General features: G+C 35.0%; 1 protein-coding gene across 9 annotated transcripts in view; it reads right to left on the bottom strand.

Moving 5' to 3' along the window:
* The window catches only part of LOC127855107 (muscle M-line assembly protein unc-89-like), a 190,624-nt gene that overhangs the window by 100,892 nt on the left and 65,666 nt on the right, over positions 1 to 24,066 (bottom strand). For all 9 annotated transcript variants that reach the window (XM_052390504.1, XM_052390534.1, XM_052390478.1 and 6 more), the window contains exons 2-3: positions 16,143 to 18,359; positions 11,919 to 11,994 (exon numbers count right to left, since the gene is read on the bottom strand). In XM_052390504.1, coding sequence (XP_052246464.1) covers positions 11,919 to 11,994; positions 16,143 to 18,359 — 2,293 coding nt within the window. The remainder of the gene's footprint in view (positions 1 to 11,918; positions 11,995 to 16,142; positions 18,360 to 24,066) is intronic.

Here is a 24,066-nt window from a genome sequence, read left to right as displayed (position 1 = left end):
ACAAGGGCGTTTTGGGCATCAATTTTTGCATCAATTTGCATAAATTATGTTGAACTTACCAAATGCCTGTTTTTATTTAAGCTTGTTGCAATAACCGAAATTTTAGACAATGCCTATGTGATACAGAAAATTATTTTAAACTTTTTAGATCTCCATTTTGTGTCGAACTTTCTATCTTATTTTTTTTTCTATGCTTTATACCCTATGCCTTAAGTCGCAGCCTTGTCACATTCAGACAGAATTATCTTTTTATTTTTATTTAATTTCATCAACACATTTTGTTTTCATTTAAGACACTCAAGTGAGCTATCATGACTCCAATGCACTTGTATTCCATCCTCTACATAACCTCTGAATAATATATAACAACTAACCACCCCACTGGGCTGTAAACCATGCTGACTGTACCAACAGAAAATATCCTGCCACGTTATTCAATAAGTAATATCTGCTGATGTCAAAATGATCACAATGAAAAGCCACGCAATTTATCAAATGACCTCTCTTCATCATTCAGAAGCTTAGAAAATCTGAATTTTATTATGAATATTTAATCTCCATATTTATTAAAGTTAAGGCCACAACATTTTTTTTTATTGGTTTACAAAAATTGTTTTGAAAATGGTCCATCGGGCGGTCGAAAAACAAGAGGGCCAAGATGGCCCTAGTTCCCTCACCTGAGAGGAGTCGGTTTTTTCAATCTTTACCAAATGTCAAACTTGGCCTAGATATTGTCCAGACAAACATCCTGGTCAAGTTTTATCATTATTTCATCTGCGAGTCATGATCAATGTACCTATGAAGTTTCATGATCCTAGGCGTAAGCAATCTTGAGTTATCATCCGGAAACCATTTTTCTAAGTTGAGTCACCGTGACCTTGACAGCCATTGTGTGAATACGTTTTTTGGCACTGTGACCTTGACCTTTGACCTAGTGACCTGATAATCAATAGGGGTCATCTGCGGGTCATGATCAATATACCTATGAAATTTCATTAACCTAGGCAAAAGCGTTCTTGAATTATCATCCAGAAACCATTTTACTATTTCAGGTCACCGTGACCTTGACCTTTGACCTAGTGACCTGAAAATCAATAGGGGTCATCTTTGAGTCACGATCAATGTACCTATGAAGTTTCATAATCCTAGGCATAAGCGTTCTTGAGTTATCATCTGGAAACCATTTTACTATTTTGGGTCACCGTGACCTTGACCTTTGACCTAGTGACCTGAAAATCAATAGGATGAAGTTTCATGATCCTAGGCCTAAGCGTTCTTGAGTTATCATCCGGAAACCATTTTACTATTTCAGGTCATCGTGACCTTGACCTTTGACCTAGTGACCTGAAAATCAATAGGGGTTATCTGCGAGTCATGATCAATGCATCTATGAAGTTTCATGATCCTAAGCATAAGCGTTCTTGAGTTATCATCCGGAAAACATTTTACTGCTTTGGGTCACATTGACCTTTACCTTTGACCTAGTGACCTGAAAATCAATAGGGGTCATCTGCGAGTCATGATCAATGTATCTATGAAGTTTCATGATCCTAGGCATAAGTGTTCTTGAGTTATCATCCGGAAACCATTTACCTATTTCGGGTCATCTTGACCTTGACCTTTGACCTAGTGACCTGAAAATCAATAGGAGTCATCTGCGAGTCATGATCAATGTACCTATGAAGTTTCATGATCCTTGGCATAAGCGCTCTTGAGTTATCATCTTGAAACCATCTGGTGGACGGACGGACCGACATGAGCAAAACAATATACCCCCTCTTCTTCGAAAGGGGGGGGGGGGGGGGCATAATGAGAAAACTGCCTCCCTCCCAGCAGCCATGTTATTCAACTGACCGGAAGCATTTTTGAACTAAACTCTTGTATCAAGGAAACAAACGTTCCAAGCAAATTTCATGAAAATTGGGCTAAAAATGTGACTTCTAATGTGTTCACATGTTTTCACTATATACATATAGAGAAAAATGCCCCGCCCACTGGCAGCCATGTTTTTTCACCGATCCCAACCATTTTCAAACTCGTCCGAGATATCAATAAAACCAATGTTTTGACCAACTTTCATGATGATTGGGCAAAAATTGTGACTTCTAGAGTGTTTACAAGGTTTCTCTTTAGCCAAATAGGGAAAACTGCCACTATATACATATAGAGAAAAATGCCCCGCCCACTGGCGGCCATGTTTTTTCACCGATCTCCACCATTTTCGAACTCGTTGGAGACATCAATTGAACCAATGTTTTGACTAACTGTCATGATGTTTGGGCAAAAATTGTGACTTCTAGAGTGTTTACAAGGTTTCTCTATAGCCAAATAAGGAAAACTGCCCCGCCCACTGGAGGCCATGTTTTTCAACGGATCGAAACCACTTTTAGACTCAACCAAGATATCATTAAGACAAACATTTTGACAAAGTTACATGAAGATTAGGCATAAAATGTGACTTCTACAGTGTTTACAAGGTTTTTCTTTTTTTTGACCTAGTGACCTAGTTTTTGACCAGGCACAACCCAGTTTCGAACTCGGCCGAGACTTCATTGGGACAAAGCTTCTGACCAAGTTTCATGAAGATGGGACAAGAAATGTGGCCTCTAGAGTGTTAACGAGCAAATGTTTACGGACGGACGGACATACGACGGACAAAGACCGGTCACAAAAGCTCACCTGAGCAATCAGGTGAGCTAAAAAAAAAAAAACATCATTGGAAAAAAAAAGTTAATACTAATAACATCGAAAACAAAGACAGCATATCTTTTATAACCTTAACACAGAGACAATAAATCAAATTATGCAAAGAAACACATCTATATCTTCAAATGAAACGAGTCCTAAAATCACCTTTTGTAACATTAGGCAATTTTAATCACTCCATTACATGACATGCGTTCTTTTCCCATTAAAACGAAAAACTGCACTTCATTTCCGTAATTCGATGCACACCAATATGCAATGCGAAAAAATATGCCTGTTGCATAAATCTTATATGATAAACTACTCATACACAAATTATGTGTTTGCTCTTACTCGACTTATGTGATCGTCCATGAAAAAAATCGAGGTAGATCGATGCCCGAGTCGTCGCAGTTATGTTTGTTAAAGTTGTTGTTATCATGAAAACTCGTTGATTTACAACGCAAAACGTCTTATTTGAACTGACGCGAATTAATTAAATAATATTTTTCAACTTCGCTTTTGCTTTATTTTGATAATTTAATCCAAAGTTTAATGTTAGCAAGTGTTTTTTTTACTGGAATTGTAAAACAAAGAGTCAGTTAAAGTCTTCCTAAAACGTGCAGTCTGTGTGAATTGACAGTTTGACGTCAGCAAAAGAAAGCCGTTTTCTGTCTGAAGCAATAAAGCGACAAATTTCTTGCCGACAAAATTGGCTTCCTTTGTCTAGCAATCAACATGCCGAACCAATCGTGTGTTTGTTTGTCAATGGCAATCCTCCAATTTAATAAAAGCACGTGCATAGCTCCGCCTTCGAATCTTTTGCAGAGAACGGGGTGGAGTTAAACGGTTAATTGAGCTAGTGTTTTACGCAAGTTGAGTTCCGATTTGCCGAAATTACTCGGCCCTTAGCATTGAAACTACATTTATCAATGATTTTCCGAGATATACCGATTTGTTCCGATTTACAAACTTTCTGTACAGTTCCTAACTATGGCGGACGTGTTTACAAAATTCCTAAACACATATATCGTAAAAAATGGCAGTGTTTTATTGGATTTTTTTATACTAATTATCAAATTGCAAGGTAATACTTTTTTATCTACTACAATATCACGTTTGTTTAATATAATTAACATTTTAAACAATATAGTTGCGTCACAGATTCGGAAATAAATTTTGACGGGGTCGACATTTTACTGACGCTGATTTTCCTATCGTCTGTAAATTTTACCCGAAATACATTTTGAGAAGTGCTCATAACAGGACTGGTACATAATGTGTCACATTGAAAAATATCCCGATCTCTGCAATATATCTGAATCAATGATTGATTGTACTTACTTGATTTATTTCGCAACCATACTCAAACCGGATCTTTTTTTTCTCGTTTCGCTCGTTTTTCAGTGCGGTCGGGAATAACATATATAAAAAAAGACGATTTTCCAATTTTATTTGTTTTCCCATTTTTCAAAAATTAGGGTTGGCGGTTTTGTAAACCAAGAAATATAAAAGTCATGGCCTAATCTTCTGCATTGGATGTGTGAGCACTTCACACAAAATTGGTATCAGACGCGTTATCAGTCTGATCAGCAGGAGTTATTCAGGAAATTTTCTGTAGTATTTTACAAAACTATCAAGAAAACATCAGGGGGGGTGGGGGTAGAGAAATTCCTGAAACATTTAATTAACCCAAAAAGTTGGTAACTGCAAAAATACCATTTTTATTCTAAACCACCAATGGTTGTAGTAAAACCCAACAGCAAAAAAGTAAACATCTACGACTAATTGAAAAGAGAAGCTTCACAATATTGATTTAAGTGTTTTTACTCTTCCAATCTACTTAATTGACCCAAACAGAAACAACTCCTTCTCAATTAAGTAATTATAAGTGCTTCCCTGCATGCCCACCCACATTGCTGATCAAATCAGTTGCACTTTCTTCCCATATTGGTGGACAGCAATGGTGCCCTTCCCTCCCACTTTAGTGACCAGAGCAATTGCCTTTTGATCCCACTGTTCCATTTCAGTGAAAAGAGATGTCACCTTTCCCTCCCACTTTAGTGAACAAAGCTGTTGCCCTTTCCCTCATTCTAAAGTGAACAAAGCTGTTGTCCTTTCCCTGGTACTAAAATGAACAAAGCTGTTGCCCTTTCCCTCGTACTAAAGTGAACAAAGCTGTTGTCCTTTCCCTCGTACTAAAGTGAACAAAGCTGTTACCCTTTCCCTCGTACAAAGTGAACAAAGCTGTTGCCCTTTCCCTTGTACTAAAGTGAACAAAGCTGTTGCCCTTTCCCTCGTACAAAAGTGAACAAAGCTGTTGTCCTTTGCTCCCACTGCACCACTTCAGAAGTGAACAGAGATGTTTAACTTCTCTTCCACTTTACCAGTTTCCTCTTTCCAATGCTTAAAAGAACAAAGCTGATGCCTTTATACTGTCTAGCTTTAGAGAAGAGCTGCTGTCCTCTATGAACCCCACTTTTATCTGGGAGGTTTTCCTTTTACACACACTTTATTGAACAGAGCTGTTATTCTTCATTCACACTTTAGTAAACAGAGCTGTTACCATACCCTCCAAATGTAAGCAGAGATGCTGCCCTTTGCTCACACTTTAAATGGACCATTTCACAGATTTTGGCATGCATTTTAGTTTGTCACGAAATGCTTTTAATTAATAAATGTAAACATTGGATCTAAAAAGCTCCAGTAAAAAACAAGAATAAATTTAAAGAAAAAAAAAAGTAACCCGCAATTGGGCTTGAACCACTGACCCCTCAAGTTAAAGTCTACAAAACGCTTAGACCACTCGGCTATTTGTTCTCATACGAAGAGTGATTTATTTTATACTTCATATAAGCAATCCTTGTAGTGTCACAAAATATAACGACAACAACAGAACTCTCCAAATTATTCCATACGCATTGCAATGCTTTATAATTTTCAGGTTTTAAATTGTAACAAGAGGGCCTGAAAGGCCCAAAGTCGCTCACATGAGATAACAAGATATTATTGGGACAAATCTTCTGACCAAGTTTCATGAAGATCGGACAGTAAATATGGCGTCTAGAGTGTTAACAAGATTTTACTATAGCCATATAAGGAAAAATGTCCCGCCCCTTGGAAGCAATGTTTTTCAAGCAAACATAATTATGTTCAAACTCATCCAAAATATCATTGAGACCAAATTTCTGACCAAGTTTCATGATGATCGGAAAATAAATGTGACCTCTAAAGTGTTAACAAGGTTTTACTATAGCCATATAAGAAAAAATGCCCCGCCCCCGTGGTGGCCATGTTTTTCAACCAACGGGCATCATTTTCGAACTCGTCCAAGATATTATTGGGATGAATCTTCTGACCGAGTTTCATGAAGATCGGACTATAAATGTGGCCTCTAGAGTATTAACACGATTTTACTATAGCCATATATATAGCCATATAAAAAAAAATGTCCCGCCTCTTGGCAGCAATGTTTTTCAAGCAAAGGTTACCATTTTCAAACTCATCCAAGATATCATTGGGACAAATCTTCTGACCAAATTTCATGAAGATCGGAAAATAAATGTGGAGTCTAGAGTGTTAACAAGGTTTTACTATAGCCATATAAGAAAAAATGCCCCGCCCCTGGTTGCCATGTTTTTTTTAATCTACCGTCATCATTTTTGAAACTCAACCAAGATATTATTGAGATGAATCTTCTGACCAAGTTTCATGAAGATTGGACAATAAATGTGGCCACTAGAGTGTTAACAAGATTTTACTATAGCCATATATAGCCATATAAGGAAAAATGCCACGCCCCTTGGCCATGTTTTTCAAGCAAAGGTTACCATTTTTGAACTCATCCAAGATATCATTGGGACAAATCTTCTGAGCAAGTTTCATGAAGATCAGAAAATTAATGTAGCCTCTAGAGTGTTAACAAGGTTTTACTATAGCCATATAAGGAAAAATGCCCCGCCCGCTGGCGGCCATGTTTTTCAACCAACCGGCATCATTTTCGAAGTCGTCCAAGATATTATTGAGACCAATCTTCTGATCAAGTTTCATGAAGATCTGAGACAATAAATGTGGCCTTTAGAGTGTTTACAAGATTTTACAAAAGCCATATATAGCCATATAAGGAAAAATGCCCCGCCCCTTGGCAGCCATGTTTTTCAAGCAAACGTTACCATTTTCGAACTCATCCAAGATATCATTGAGACCAATTTTCTGACCAAATTTCATGAAGATTGGACAATAAATGTGGCCTCTAGAGAGTTAACAAGGCAAATGTTGACGCCGCACGCCGCACGACGGACAAAAGGCGATCACAAAAGCTCATCATGAGCACGTTGTGCTCAGGTGAGCTAAAAAGGTGCCTATCATGGATACTTTAGAGCATGGTAAATGCTCAGTATTACTGTTTCCTCGCAAATACCATAACTACAGAAAAAATTTGCAAATCTTAAACATTTTTTTTATATATAATTTTTAATTTACCAAAACTTAAAATGAATAAAGCTGCTTCCCTCCCACTTAAGTGTGCAGAGCAGCTGCTCTACCCTTCCACTTCAGTAAGCACTGCTGTTGCCCTTCCCTTCAACTCAAGTGAACAGGGCATTTAACTTTTCCTCCCACTAAGGTAAACAGAGCATGTGCCCTCCCCACCCAATGTGATGAAATATATTTTCACAATTTAGCATCAGAAATTTGCTCTTTTGGGTAACACCTTTACCAGAGGAACTGCCTTGATCAGCCATTAGCAGATTTTAATAGCGAAAATATAATAAAAATCTAGACTTTTTAGAACAGTTGCATACCAATAATTTGCAATTAATAAAAACACAGCATTATAAAAAAGAGTATTTTCTCATAAATCGTTAACATGCTTTACTGTTTATCGCTTATTTTCGATCTTGTATTTTGTTACATTCTTTATCTGATTTTGAAATGACCTTTCCAAATCTTCAAATATGAAATTTACGAGATCCATGATAATGTCAAACATAAATTACTTAACAAATCACAAAAGTAGATAGAATTGTTAAGAAAATACCTCTTATTAAACTCCCTACAAACATTTGCACCAACAACATGGAGTAGCCACATTGGGTCAAATTGGGCTGACATTAATAAATGGGAGAAAAGTAGCAATTTCCTTATCTGTGAAGCATGCAAACACTTTCAATGGCAGCTTTAAGTTCCAACTGATTAATGCAGTGGAATTTGATAAATACAAAATATTAATCTTCCTCTGTGACAGCATTATTTTTAATAAACCAAACTTAAATTTAAAGATTTGTTTTCTTTCTTTTTTTTTCAAAAAAGGTCTTTATATATGTAAAAAAATTGTGTCTACACATCGCAACTTTTAGCTGTACATGATCAATGTCAGACACTGGCCCTCGATCCATGAAATCTGCCACCAAATATTTTAAGCATATGGAGACAATTATGTCTTACCAAAATTGTCATCAATAAAAGCCAGTGTTTAGGGCATGATTAAAACTGTTTGCTAAAATCATGATCAGTTTGTTAAAAAATAACAAAATATTTCCATTAATCAAATATGAACTATTTGTTGGCATGTCAATTTTATTCATATTAATAAACTAATTGTATCAGCTACCAAACAATGAAAGCATGTCGGGAGTGTCTGGCTCCTATAGAAAATCAACTGAAAACAATGCACCTGTGGACATTATAATCAAAATCATCTGCATATTTCTGTTTAAGGGTTCATTTGTAATTAGAAATAAATAAATCACATCATGCAACAACACATATATGTATGTGAACTTAAACATTGGATGATAAAGTTAGAGTCTGGACAAGCTCTGTTATGGCCGTATTTAATCTTGTACCTTTATTTGTGACCTTGACCTTTGAGGATAGGGGATGGTTTTAAACACCTTGACCTTTGAGGATAGGGGATGGTTTTAAACACCTTGACCTTTGAGGATAGGGGATGGTTTTAAACACCTTGACCTTTGAGGATAGGGGATGGTTTTAAACACCTTGACCTTTGAGGATAGGGGATGGTTTTAAACATGACACGCAGTCTCATCATGTTGATTATTATTTCATAATTGTTTGACAAGAGATTAAATTATTGCCTGTACAAGATATTTTATGGGCAAATTTGATCTTTGACCTCTAAGTATGACCTTTAACTTTGAGGTCGGGAGATGGGTGATACATCATCTCATAATGGTGCAAATATGTAGTGAGACTCACCCACAAAAACACAAAAACATGCAGCACACACAAACACTTGACAGTGTGACTGCTATGTTGAGCCTCTGAAAGCTGGCTCAATAAAAAAAACATCAACATAAATCACAATCAAGGCACTGAAACTAGAGCAAGAGAAATTAAAACTTGCTGAGGCATGTCATTTGATCAAATCCGTGACATATCTTCACCATCTTCACAATGACAGGAAGATTCATGAAGGAAAAATGATTATAAGATAAAAGATAAATTTATTTCCTATAAAAAATTATCAGTAATGTTAGTGTTACTCTATTTTATTCATATTACCAAGCTTAACTGACTTAATGTGTTAGTTGCTCTTTTCAATAAATATTAATAAAGCCAAAAAACTCTACAAAGGGAAAAAACTTTTAAAACCTTAGTTACTTTTTCCATCATTATTAACAAGAGTTACATCCCTTATGCACATTGCACTGATCAAACATGAAATTAGTTGGGTATGCCTGTAAACACTCATTAAGATAGTGTGCATACGCTTTTGCATATTCTAAGTCATTCACTATTCATCAATTGTTTACCAGAATTTTTGGAGGCGATACAAGGAAGAAATACGAATAAAATTTTAAATACAATATTTATGCTAACATAGGGCGTAGAAATGATGAGTTTATTAACATTGGAGTGATTGGATTCGTTTACTTAAAACTATGACAGAGATAGTTTCTTTGATGTAATTAAGTGCTTACTTAAAGAATTCAGAAAAACAATTTGGCAATATACACTGCTCAACTAGAAATCTATGTCTTTCCTGTCTTACTGAAAAGATAAAAAAGAGGGTTGTTTGTGAAACAAAATGCCCCTAACTGTGTGTTGAAGCTGCAAAGCAGCTATGTTAGAGAAAAAATTTAAGTCTAAGTTAGTGCTGCAACAATATACCGGTATATCGGTATATATTGCAATACGCAATCTGCATTTTGTATTGCGATACGATTTTCATCATTCCGGTAAGAAAATCCACATTTCGTCCTTATAGCCATCCGAAATAAGGATATCAAGGTAAACAAAACAAAGTGGTGTTAAGTAAAAATAAATTGTTATGTAAAAATAGCATTCTAAAAAGTCTATTATACGGAGTAGCGTTGTTACATGGGAGCATTCGTTTGATGCTTTTTAACAAATTATCGTTGAATTAATTACGCGCAACTGTAACTGTTTCCTTCGATTCTGAAATGAGCATTATTAAATTGGAAATCCGAATTTCGGAAACACGCTTCCGAATTTTAATGCTAACGCGACAATAAAAAATTCTAGCGTTAAATAAAAAATGCTTTAACCTTTGTCTCAATAAAAAGCACGCAAAAATTATGCAGACATGTAGAACGTCGCATGTAAAGTGTGGTTGTATTTTGTGTTGTATAAAAACGGGAACATCACGTCAGGCGATGCACGCGTGTTCAGTGGAAAAAAAACCGCCCCGATTGGACGTTATTTCATCACATCTTTAAATAGTAACAAATGCCAAAATGCCAATGTTTGTGTTTCTTGTTATTCTTGAGCACTTTTATAGTAAATATTTACCAGAATTTGCTTTAAAACTGGAATATACGTGATTATCGGGTAATTGGCGAGTTAAACTTTTGGTACAAGTTAGCAATTTATTGCGATATATTGCAATACGGGTTTTTGAACTGACAATATATTGCAATACGCTTTTTGGCGTATTGTTGCAGCACTAGTCTTAGTTAGTTTCTTGTAATAAATCAATTGACCAGCACAAAACTCGAAATAGATCTGTAAGTCATGCAGGTTGAGTCACATACCAGAAATGAGGTCAGTATTTAAAAGCGTTAAGGAAATATTATGGCAAAGTATATTTTAAATGAAATTCACATGTCCATGGCCTGTAAATGTAGGTAATGAAGGTTGACTGAATGACAGTGTGAATGCTATATGCCATTGACAAACACTTGCATCTGCTACTTGCAATCCTAACGGGGTCATAAAAAAATATCCCAGCATTCTAATGATGTTCAAATACAGTAACAATACTGATAGTTGATTGAAATTATCGCATTTTTCAATGGCAAACATTTTCATATACAATTTAAACTAGCGCCATATTTGTAAAAGTGACTTAAGCAAACATAGAAAGTCAATTAACATAACTTATTTAAATGATCAGATTGGGATTTACCAAACATAAAAGATAGTTATCTATCAAATTATTCACGCTTGGATATTCACCATGTTGTTATTAGTCAATTCAAACATGTTATTATTTGCATGCTCACAAAGTAGATCAAATATTACCTATTCAAAATATAGACAAAGATTATCCATAGCATCGATTGCTAACATTTAACTGACGATATAAATCAAACTGTGTCAGTGACAATTAAGACTCTTTCAATTGCCCCAAAATCATGATTTCTATTTTAAAAAGCACTGTCTGGCCAATATTGATGATCATTTTGTTTAAGAATTTCTTTAACACAAACTTTGCCATTTTTATCAGAAGTGAATTTTAGACAAGCTTTAATTACCTTATTGTATCCAATATAGGGGATTTATGCAGAAAACCTTTATGTTGTTACAACCAAAATTGGTTTTACTGGATAAAACAAATTTTCTTTTGCTATCGGATTTTTGTCTCTGACTATTTATTTTATTATTGTCAGTACATTAATTTTGCAGTAAAGGAAATAAAAAGACGACTTTTTAAATTATATTTTTATTCTGAAACCTCCTTTTTTCTGTGGCAGGTTTGTAAACCCAAAGATTACAAAATGATGGGCTGACAGGCACTTTATTAAATACTCATTAAATAAATTATTTATATAAAAAAACATTCCAGTTCCAAGCTCTGAACAAAAATTAAACACTTAAGAGCTGATGTACAGGAGATAAAATACTCGTTGACAAGCAATGTTAGTGATACACAACCCTAGTGCCTCAAACCTTCTCTTATGCCATAAATGATGATAGGTCAACAAAATGGAATTTTATTCAATTAAAATCAAGTATTCAAGTATTACCTGTCCTTCGTTCTCTGAGCTGTCTCACATCTGCCCTCATTTGCCTTTTTTCACTGAAATTCGAGCTTTTCCGCAACTAAAATGAAAAGCAATCTAAAACAGTCTAATCAGCTTTTACATGTAAAATATACAAACTACTTTTCATTTTAACAACAATTTGGGCTGTATTATTGTGTGAAAATAAACAACAAGAATATAAAAAATGTAATATATCATACACTCACACTTTGATCACCAAACATACCTAAGAGAACAATGACATTTTGCATTTATGCCTTTACCTGTCAGTTATACCCTTTCAGATACACAAACAATAGCTCAGGTGTTTTTGTTTCTACAATAAATTGTAAACAACTATATCTTACCAGCTGCCCCTTAGGTGATAATCACCTCCTGAAAGATATACTGTTATCAGCTTCCATTGTTTTACAACTTGTTCAAATATTTGCAAATTGTATTCAGCCAGCATAAATTGTGCTTGACTGGGACTTTGAATTTCCAAGTAAAAACAAAATATTACAATAAAATTTATACTTGAATATATCTCTTAACAACTTTTACACTCGATGTTCTTTCAAAAGATATTTAGATAACTTATTGTGGTGCAGTTTGTTAATTCAAAAATAATGTACTTTATCCTTTCAAAACCACATTGTCTATCATCATGACCAGTACAAGTTAAGTCTAACTCAACTGTTAGAAAGGCTAACAACTTATCTTCATGCAATAAAAGAAGCACACTCTTGGTGAGCATTAACATTACCTGTGATGAAAGTAATCAAGTGAACTAATGCATTCAACATATCATTATTTCGGCAATACTTAACAATAACCCCTAAAGTGTTTTACATTTATCCTTTTAAGACACTGGCTATAGAATTATTCATTTTTGGTGTTTTTGTGTCTGTCGTGTGACTTCAGTAATTATCGTTTAATGTGATTCTTCTCTTTTAAGAGGTTATTGCAGGGATAAAGATGAGGTTTTGTCTAGCTTTAAAAAAGTTGCATAATTTGCTCGGTTGTCTCAAATGCGGTTCAAGTTTTTTTTGTGCACACAATTTGAACAACTTCAATGGAGTTATTTTGTATTTGGAACATCCTCTTTTCAATAAACAAGAGGGCCAAGATGGCCCTAGTTCGCTCACCAGTGAGAGGAGTCGGTTCATTCAATGTTTACCTAATGCCAAACTTGACGTAGATATTGACCATACAAACATCCTGGTCAAGTTTCATCATTATTGAACCAAAACTCTGGCGTATGGAGTGTTTTTGTTTTTGTAAGATTTAAAATGGTGACCTATATTTTGAGTTGACCCCCCTTACCAAACATCAAACCTTGCTTACAAAAATAAATATTATGACCAAGATTAATAAAATCTGAAACAAAATTGCGACCTCTAGAGTGTTTACAAGGATTTTGTATAATATAATGAAAATTAGGACAATCTAAGGGCAATAATTATGGCATTCATTATGTGATTTTGCTTATCATCAAACTTGACTGAGATCTTTCAGCAACTTTGATAAAGAATGCTTGAGAAATGTGAATGCTAGAGTGTTTACAACCAAATGTGGACAGACGGACAGCAGACAAAGACCAATCCTAAAACCTCACCTGAGCAATCAGGTGCGCTACAAAGTGTGTTTCACTGATCCGAGCCATTTTCCAACTTGTCCAAGAAATCAATAAAACCAATGTATTGACTCAGTTTCACGATGATTAGGCAAAATATGTGACTTCTATAGTGTTCGATCACAAGGTTTCTCTCATTATAGTCACATAAGGAAAACTGCCCCACCCCCCTGGCGGCCATGTTTTTTTTACCGATCGGGACCATTTGAAAACTCATCTGAGATATATATAAAACCAATCTTTTCACTAAGTTTCATGATGATTGGGCAAAAAATGTGAATTCTAGAGTGTTAACAAGCTTTTTTTACTATATAAATATAAGAAAACTGCTCCCCCCTCCCCGGCAGCCATGTAATTCAACTGACCGGAACCATTTTCGAACTCAACTCTCGTATCAAGGAAACAAATGTTCTGATCACAGTGATTTTTTTTGCCCAAAATTACCGCCGATATTCGGCTGCTTCCCAATTGCAAAAAATGACGTTTTTTCCCAAAAATCTGACCAAAATTTCCCCCAAAATGACCAAATTTTCCCAATAAAGCCAATCAGATAACAATGTCATTTAGGGTTAATTTCGTAGAACGAGTGCCAATCGAGCTTGTCGAGTCTTCGCCGATTGACAACTGACTTACGAATGTTCGCGAATGTAGCCGAATACGATTTACATTGCTATCCACACATCTCTCTCTTTATTGCGGAGGATACCGACGATAGTCGATGTATCCCGATTGTTAACGCCTGTTTTTACACACGTCCAAGATGGCGGCAAGCAGACGAGAAGTTTGCGATGAGTAGCGAAAATAATAAATAACACTAAAATTAGCAGCAGATATCACATGGTTATTAGGAGATAATTTAATGTGTGTGTCAATTAACGCAAAATACTACGTTTGAGATGAACAACAACAAATATTTATTAGAAATCTTTACAGTGAATGTGCGTCACGGAAATCTGTGTTGGGAAATAGGAGTTTAAATATAGTTTACTCACAAAGTTAAAGCATTTAAGATGGGTATCGTTCGAAAATGGAAAGAGACAAACATGATTTGATTTATATGTTAGTGGATCTGTGTATAATCAGATTCATATGCATATTCTGCTTTATTATGTTTGTCACGCTGTATAGTTTGGTGAAATAGCATTGAACTGTGGATGTCAATTGTGCAAGATATTAAAAGGTAAACAAATGAAATGTATTATTTTAGCTCCATTTAATACAACATTAACACAGCAAGAACACTAAAGCGTGTTTGTTTATATTTGTTAATGTTTTACCATTTCATATTTTACTTTAAAAAAGATCCTGAATTAAATTCATACTCTTAAAGAGATTATGATTTAATCAAAATGGTACATGTATATTGAAGAATCTATAGATTATTGCAAGTTTAATATCCCTGTGGAAGGATATTAACTAAACGTTGTAAGAAGACATGAAAGCAACACTTTATAATATAAAAATGCTGTCAAACATGAACTTAGCAATTTTTATTCTGTTCTTATAATCATATTTAAAATGTTTCACAATTTCATGGTTTATTGCGCTATTTTTCCCAATTTCATGGTTTAACGCGCTAATTTTCCCAATCCAAATGCCACAGGCTGTAACAAAGAAAAGCAAAAAAAATCACTGGATCAAATTTCATGAAAATTGGGCCATAAATGTTACTTCTAGAGTGTCACATGTTTTCACTATATACATATAGAGTAAAATGCCCCGCCCACTGGCGGCCATGTTTTTTCACCGATCTGGACCACATTTGAACTCGTCTGAGATATCAATAAAACCAATGTTTTGACCAACTTTCATGATGATTGGGCAAAAATTGTGACTTCTAGAGTGTTTACAAGGTTTTTCTATAGCCAAATAAGGAAAACTGCCCCGCCCACTGGCGGCCATGTTTTTCAACGGACCTGAACCACTTTTGAAATCGACCAACATATTATTAAGACCAACATTTTGACAAAGTTACATGGAGATTGGGCATTAAATGTGACTTCTACAGTGTTTACAAGGTTTTTCTTTTTTTTGACCTAGTGACCTAGTTTTTGACCCAGCATGACCCAGTTTCATACTCGATCAAGATATCATTGGGACAAATGTTCTGACCAAGTTTCATGACGATCGGACAATAAATGCGGCCTCTAGAATGTTTACAAACAAATGTGGACGGATGACGGACAAAGACCGGTCACAAAAGCTCACCTGAGCAATCAGGTGAGCTAAAAATAAACAAGCAAATTCGTTGAATTGATATCCCCCGCCAATATGCTTCTGGACACAAAAGTGTTATATTTGACACTCAGCTTAAAAAGCATTTTTTTAAGATACAAAGGGCCATAACTCAGTTATAAACAGGTGGTGTAAAATGCCATTTGGCATGCATCATCCTAGTATCCATATATATACTCATACCAAGTTTCAATGAGATCGTCAAAGCACTTCCAAGATATGGCTCCAGAAAGATGGAAAGACGGAAGGACAACGTCAAAACAATATCCTTCCGCCGAAGGCGGGGGATAACAACTCATTTAGAATAATTTCTATATTTTTTTTTATTACTGAATTCTTTCTTCCAAGACACTCACCAGATTTTGCAATCTCTCCTCTTCCTGCATTAGACTGCCGATCAGATTGATTCTCTCCAGAGGCGTCTGAGGATCTGGGGCAGCCAGAAGCTCTGCAACCTTTGTGTCAGGTCTACACTCAGCAGTGTCATGAGTAACACTTACAAACATAGCATCTGTCTCACTGAATGCTCTAGGATGTTGGACATTCTCCAACTTCGATCTGTGAATTGTTTTTGGACCAGCTCTACTCTGAGTTTTATGTTCCTTTTCAGATTGTTTTAGGATTGCGACAATTTCATTATTGTCTGGTCCATCTACAGCATCACTCAAACTACTTCTCTCACATTCACTTATGGACCTATGAAGATTTTCACTTTTGCTCTTGTTCTCTATCTTGAGTAATTGTAACTCTCTTCTGGCACGAATAGCCTTTTTCTTTGAATCTGACCTTTTTAATTTTTGTTCCAGGGTTTTCTTTAGATCCTCAGGTGTCATTCTGCTTTTTTCAGTTTTTCCTGTGTCAATATTTACCTTTTCTATGTGTAATTTCTCCACTCTTTCTCGTCTCCGCTCTTGAAGCAATTGTATCGTCCGCTGATGAATTGTTTCATCATCTTCACAATCGCTTACATTTTTTATTGGTATTTCAGGCAGCTTCCTACGAGGAGTTCCAGGTTTTGAGACCTTTTTTGCACTTTGTTCATATATAGAATTTTTTGCATTTATAACTGTTACTAATTTGGGATAATTTTCTGTTTCCTTTTCTTCATTTTCCTTTCTCTTTCGTCGAAACTTCTTGTAATGTTTATGTTCATCAGAATCAACACGATTTTTTCTTGATAAACCAATCTTTCTTCGAGGATTATTATTGCCATTTTCAACTGTGGTCTTGAACACATCATCAAAATCTTTATCCAGTTTATTATTATTGATCTCAGACTCTTCCATTGTTTCATCCTTTATAATTACCACTGTAGCAATAAAACTCTGGTTTTCTCTCATTTCATCACAATATGTCTCCAACTGCTGAAGTTCTGTATTCCCTGAAGTTTCTTCCTTATGAACAATGGGTGGTGCACTGTGCAATCGGGCTCTTGACACAGTTGAACTGATGGGATTTAATTTTGAAGGTGATGTAAATGCAGATGTTCGATAACTAACTATTTTTCTAGGCTTCTTTAGAGTGGATGACCTTAAACTTAATGACTCAGATTTTGACAAATGCTCCCTCCTTGGACTAGATGTATTAGAAGTTTTGTCATTAATGATCTTACTTATTTTTTCAGTTTTATTTTGGTTTTGTGTATTTGCTTTCCTTTCAGTGCATTTACCTTTATCAAACACCTGTGACTGCCTTGTTGACAATGAAGAATGGAAAACTGGTTTATCACAATTAATTGCACATCTTTCCTGAGAATCAAGCTCACATACCACAGATAAAGATTTAGATTCCTTTTGTATACAGCAGCTTTCATTTGACACTGACACCGCAATGTCATTCAAAGATTCTTTGCTGTTTGTCGCATATACTTTTTTAGACTCGTTTTTTAATTTCCATTTTGTTGGAGTGATCACATTCACTGCATCCCTGAGTTCTCTTTCAATCACTTTCTCATCATTTTCATTATCACTTTTTGATAAATTTGAAAAGTTCTGATCAGTACCAATGCTTTTATCCTGCAAGTCAGATTTGTCAATAACTTTAACTCTTGTTATATTAACTTTCTGAGCTCGAAATGTTTCGTCTTTTCTTGGTCTTGGAGACTCCTTAGGTGAACTCAGCCTTCCAGCATATAGATAACTCCTGAAGCTGGCCTTCTTTCCTTCTATACTTTCGTTTGTCACATTTGCATTTTCATCAGTGTCAAGTTTATTATCACCAGTGTTATCAGCACTACCATTGATTTCATATTTGACTAATCCCTGAATATCAATATCCGTTAATCTGTAAGTATCACAGACATAGGCAGTTGACTTTGTTTCGAAATATTTGTTTAATCGATAATCCCTATCTTCTACAGCATCCAGAACCCCAACCCGGAGTTGAGATCTTTTTTGGGGAGTGATTATTTTCACAGGCTCCTGAACAGTTGGTGGGTTCTGGTTCCCAAGCTCCCTAGATTTCCCTTTAAAGGATCTTACAACAATTGGGTTCCCATCTAGTGGAATCCCTTTCAGTTCCCTTAGAGCACCCCTAATGTTCTGACGTTCCTTAAAATCCCTGCATGCAGCCAGCTGAAATGAAAAACACAACTTGAAACATGAATTAAGGAAACAAGAGTCTACTTTACAGTTAAAATAGTGAATAATTTCACTGCTTTTATGGTACATGTTTCAAGTCTGTCACATACAGAAGTCATAAATTTTTTAAACCTTAGCACATGCAAGATATATGTTCATGAAGTATAGCTAACACAATTTAAGACAGTGTCACCAATCTTGCAACAAATTGTACTCGATTTACAAAAAAACTGTGTTTTGTACTTGAAGATTTTAGGTTTCAAATTTTCAATTTAATTTCAATTAGGTCCAGCAGTTTTATCAAAAGCACTTGAAATGTTGAATAATTGACACCAATCTGAAAAAAATCTTACCAAATGAACAATTTGAGATAAGTCATAAATGATCAGATAAGGTAACCTATAGAATGCCTTTAGGACCTCAGTGGTGTAAAAGCCTTGGTGTACAATAGAGGTAAATAAGTCATGACTTCTCAGGTTAATTAACTAAACACTGTAACTGGCTTCTATTCTTGACAGATTGTAAAGGTCAGTCTAGTTCAATGAGTGAATCATTTTTTGAGTAAACTGCTTATTTACAAGCTTGTTTTTTCCCCAGTCATTTATATATTTATTTGTATGCTTTGTAAGTGTTTAATTGTGGTTTAATGGTGAGCTGCAAAAACAATACAACTAAAGTCGAAACTCAATTGCTCAAAATCGCTTGGCTAGAATTTCCGGTTGGCTCAAACTGTTCTTGATGCAGCGATTTTTATATTGCCATCTTTTTATGTAAATTTCTGTCAGATGGCTCAAATTTGCAGGGGTCGAATAATCGGAATTTTCACATGTTCTTTTGTTCGTTTGGCTTGAAGCTTGAGTTGCATAAAGCTGTTAATCATTTAGGAGCACTTGATTAAAAGCACAACATTATAGATGTCACACCGGCTGCAAAAATGTAATTGATTTGAGTAGTAGATGACATTTTGTATCGAATCTGGCGTTTTTTGTAGATGCAGTATAATTATGGCTGAACGGTTGCACCGATAAATGTGCTACATCAAAACGTGCTGATATAATAAATATACTTGCATTACATGATATTTGTTTGATTGCATTTGTAATTGTTTTAAAGTATGTTTTAATAAAAAATATATATATGGATATATTAGGTTCTTATTAATTCAAAAGCAGAAAGTTTAGGCAGTATGAAGACTCTTCAACTGAAGATGCAATTCTATTGCAGATTCATATTAGTAAACAAAAGATTATTAGAAATCGATTGGCTAGAACTTTTTTTGTCACTGTCCCAACGAGTTTGTGTCATCAGGTTTCCACTGTATGTAGCAATACACCACTTAAGTTCATTACACATTTTTCTCTGTTTTACCAGACAACTAAAGTTAATTACAAACTTGTCTTTTTTACCAAACCGTCAAACTGACTAAGTGATCTTTGTAAACATTTCTTTCAAATTATAAGTCCAATCATGACATCCTTAGTAAGATTATTGTGGACAAAAGGAGCATTCTATAATAACTGTCTACTGGTTAATGGAGCAATCTAGTGTCTACTGGTTAATGTAGCATTCTAGTGTCTACTGGTTAATGTAGCAATCTAGTGTCTACTGGTTAATGGAGCAATCTAGTGTCTACTGGTTAATGTAGCATTCTAGTGTCTACTGGTTAATGGAGCAATCTAGTGTCTACTGGTTAATGTAGCATTCTAGTGTCTACTGGTTAATGTAGCAATCTAGTGTCTACTGGTTAATGGAGCAATCTAGTGTCTACTGGTTAATGTAGCAATCTAGTGTCTACTGGTTAATGGAACAATCTAGTGTCTACTGGTTAATGGAGCAATCTAGTGTCTACTGGTTAATGGAGCAATCTAGTGTCTACTGGTTAATGTAGCAATCTAGTGTCTACTGGTTAATGGAGCAATCTAGTGTCTACTGGTTAATGTAGCAATCTAGTGTCTACTGGTTAATGGAGCAATCAAGTGTCTACTGGTTAATGGAGCAATCTAGTGTCTACTGGTTAATGGAGAAATCTAGTGTCTACTGGTTAATGGAGCAATCTAGTGTGTACTGGCTAATGGAGCAATCTAGTGTCTACTGGTTAATGTAGAAATCTAGTGTCTACTGGTTAATGTAGAAATCTAGTGTCTACTGGTTAATGGAACAATCTAGTGTCTACTGGTTAATGGAGCAATCTAGTGTCTACTGGTTATTGTAGCAATGGAGTGTCTACTGGTTAATGGAGCAATCTAGTGTCTACTGGTTATTGTAGCAATGGAGTGTCTACTGGTTAATGGAGCAATCTAGTGTCTACTGGCTAATTGAGCAATCTGTGTTTGTCTACAGGTTAATGGAACAAACAATACATGTGTACTGGTTAATAGAGCAATCTATAAATGTGTATTGGTAAAGCAATCTATGTATGTGAAGTGGTTAATACTGAGCAATATAGATATGGGTACTGGTTAATGAGCAATTCTATGTTTGTCTATTGATTAATGCAGCAATCTATGTATGTGAACTGGTTAATGTAGCAATCTATGTATGTGTACTGGTTAATGAAGCAATCTATATATGTGTTCTAGTTGATAGAGCAATATAGATATGTGTACTGGTTAATGGCCAATTTTATGTTTGTCTACTGGTTAAAGCAGCAATATATGTATGTGTACTGGTGAATGAAGCAATCTATGTATGTGTACTAAGTAATAGAGCAATATACATATGTATACTGGTTAATGGTTAATTCTATGTTTGTCCAACTGTTACTTGAGCAATATATGGTTAATAGAGCAATATAGATATGTGTACTGGTTAATGGCGAATTCTATGTTTGTCCAACTGTTACTTGAGGAATATGTATTAGTCTACTGGTTAAATTTGGTTTTCAATGTGTGTTACCATCAGTTTCAAAGTAAAATAAGTATATAAATCCATCGCTGTGCATGTTAATAAATAACATTCCTGATTAGTTAAATAATATCTGCATGAAAATTCTTAAATTAATCCTTAAGTTTTAAATTATTTCTCAGAGTTAAACCTGGCAAGTTACCAAGATTGCATATTATAGGATGAAAAATGTTGTGAATCAGTCTTGCAACAAACAAATAAAAGAACGAAAAAAGTCACAACTCATTAGCATAAAACCTCATCAAGTTCATAAAAGCTATTTAAAGACACATCCTATAAAAATATCAACCCACCTTTAAATCCATATCTGTGTATGTTCATTAACACCATGCAAGTGGATTTTAATTATTGCATGAGCATTTTTATAAGTTCTATCATTTTTAACCTATATAGGTAATAAAAATATTTCTCAGATTCAACTGAAAAATGGCCGGTCTCCAACATTGTTCAATATTAACAAATCAAACTTGTGAATCACTCTTTAAACAAACCAATAAAACAAAGACAAGAGTCACAAATCATGTATCCAAATCAACCCTAACATGTTCATATAAGCTAATTAAAGAAACATCCACTGAGTGCAAAATTCCATGTTCAGTAATACAACCCTCCTGTATGAGTGTATCAGCTACAAAGCATATAGTATGTAATTGACAATTAAATAGGATCACAAACTGTGATATATGCAACTGGTTGAACAAATGAAGACATATCACCATCAGAATTGGACAAGTTTCAAGTTTGTAGATTTTTACAATATCATCATTGCAGTGTAAATTTGCGTGCCTTACAGATTAACTACTGGCAAAATGAAGTTAAAATAAATGATTGTCTTTATTTCAAGCTGCCTAAAAGTCACATCTTTCACATGAACAGGGGCACATTTACTTTTACTCACAAAAAGATGTGTGGTTTTGTCACAATGTTGCGGAGTTAAGGACAGTTTATTTACACTACCCCTACATTGCTAATGTATAAATGAGTACAACAGATGCTCAAATATTAAGAAATATGCTGTAGTGTGCTGACAAAAAACACTAATTAGCAAGCTCATTATTAAATTGATATTGGAGACACTGATGACATGAACCACTTCAGAATCCCAAGAATGGACTAGCATGAAGACTGCAACATGTGTTTACTGGTTATAAAAAATATTCTATATATTATGTTTATAACAAGCTCTTGCATACTCTGCAGCAATGACCATATCTATATGTCATGGTATGTTCTAAATGAACTCACTGGAAATTTAGGCATGTTTTGCTTATGGTGTCAACTTTACAAATGTGATCAATCATGTTTAAAACATGTTTATATCACAATCAAACCAAATCTGGAAAGTATTTTTCTGGACATGTTTGAAACATGGTTTGACTGTGATTTTTTCACTGTAGAGCACATGAAATGTTGAGAGGACCCGATGATCTACACAAAGCTACATTGATGAAGAAAAACAAGAGCACCCCATAACGGGTGCCACGCTCGGCTGCGAAAGCTTTCAGATTTTTTTTTTTTTAAGGGGTCACAGTGACCTTGACCTTAGACCCAACAAGAAATGTGTTTGTCAGAAACACAATGCCCCCTACTGCGCCGCATTGAAATAAAATTTCTATTTATCATTTGGCAGGTATAGAAATCATCTCCCTTTAAAGGTTATTACTTCCCTTGAAATTTGTCAAATCCAACCGGGGGTGGGGGGGGGTGGGGGGGGGGTGGGGGGGTGGAGGGTCTCACAGTCATTTATGGCCATGTCAGACATCACTGACAACCAAGGCCTGTGGTTTAGCAGAGATCATAATCAGAGTTGATCATGTATATGTTGACATAAGTCCACAGGTATGTAATGAACATCAAATAAATTATAATTATATCATTAAAAAAAAACTTTCACAAATCAATCATTTCGGTTATAAATAATCAAACTAAAAAATCTGTACAGTAACTGTGAAAAGAACTTCAATTCTTGGTAAGGAAATATATAATATGAGATTTATAATTATATAAATTACTTCCCTTGAAAATTATTGTCTGTAACAAATCTCTATTTTTAGAAGCAAATAATTAAAAGCCACTACTGTGACTGTAGATTCACCACTCAAAATGTGCAGCTCCATGAGATACACATGCATGCCAAATATATAAAGTGGCTATGTTCAATATTGAATAATTTTCTCCCTTTTTAAAGCTTATTACTTTCCTTAAATCTGTATTTTTTACCATAGACGGTAAAGGATGACCTTGACCTTTTACCACAATGTGTTTGTCAGAAACACAATGCCGCCTTTTGCGCCGCTTTGATTTATTTAACAAAAATATATACGTGGGCAGGTCAGATAACTATGTCCATTTAAAGCTTATTACTTCCCTTGACTTTGTTTTTTCGACCCTAGACCTTGAAGGATGATGTTCACCTTGAAATTTTACCACTCAAAATGTGCAGCTCCATGAGATACACATGCATGCCAAATATCTAGGTGCTATCTTCAATATTTAAAAAGTTATGGCCAATGTTAAGGTTTTAGCACGACGCCTACGGCGGACAGCAGACGGCGGACGACGACAATAGCTCAGGTTTTCTCAGAAAACAGACTCGCTAATAACTATTCTACACTAAGAATCACTATATAAAACAGATGAAGTGCTGAAAATCCACTTTAATACATTTTATTGTTGTTGTTATTACCAGCTGAAGTTTGTTGCAAGTTAAACATCCTTTAATCATATTAATTTTTGTTCAGTGGCAAAGTTATTTAATATTAATTTTATTACTAATAAATCAGGGAAAAAATCTCAT

Source organism: Dreissena polymorpha, chromosome 1 (genome assembly GCF_020536995.1).
Source record: "Dreissena polymorpha isolate Duluth1 chromosome 1, UMN_Dpol_1.0, whole genome shotgun sequence".
Lineage (NCBI taxonomy): Eukaryota > Metazoa > Mollusca > Bivalvia > Myida > Dreissenidae > Dreissena > Dreissena polymorpha.
This window is presented reverse-complemented; position numbering and strand designations above follow the sequence as displayed.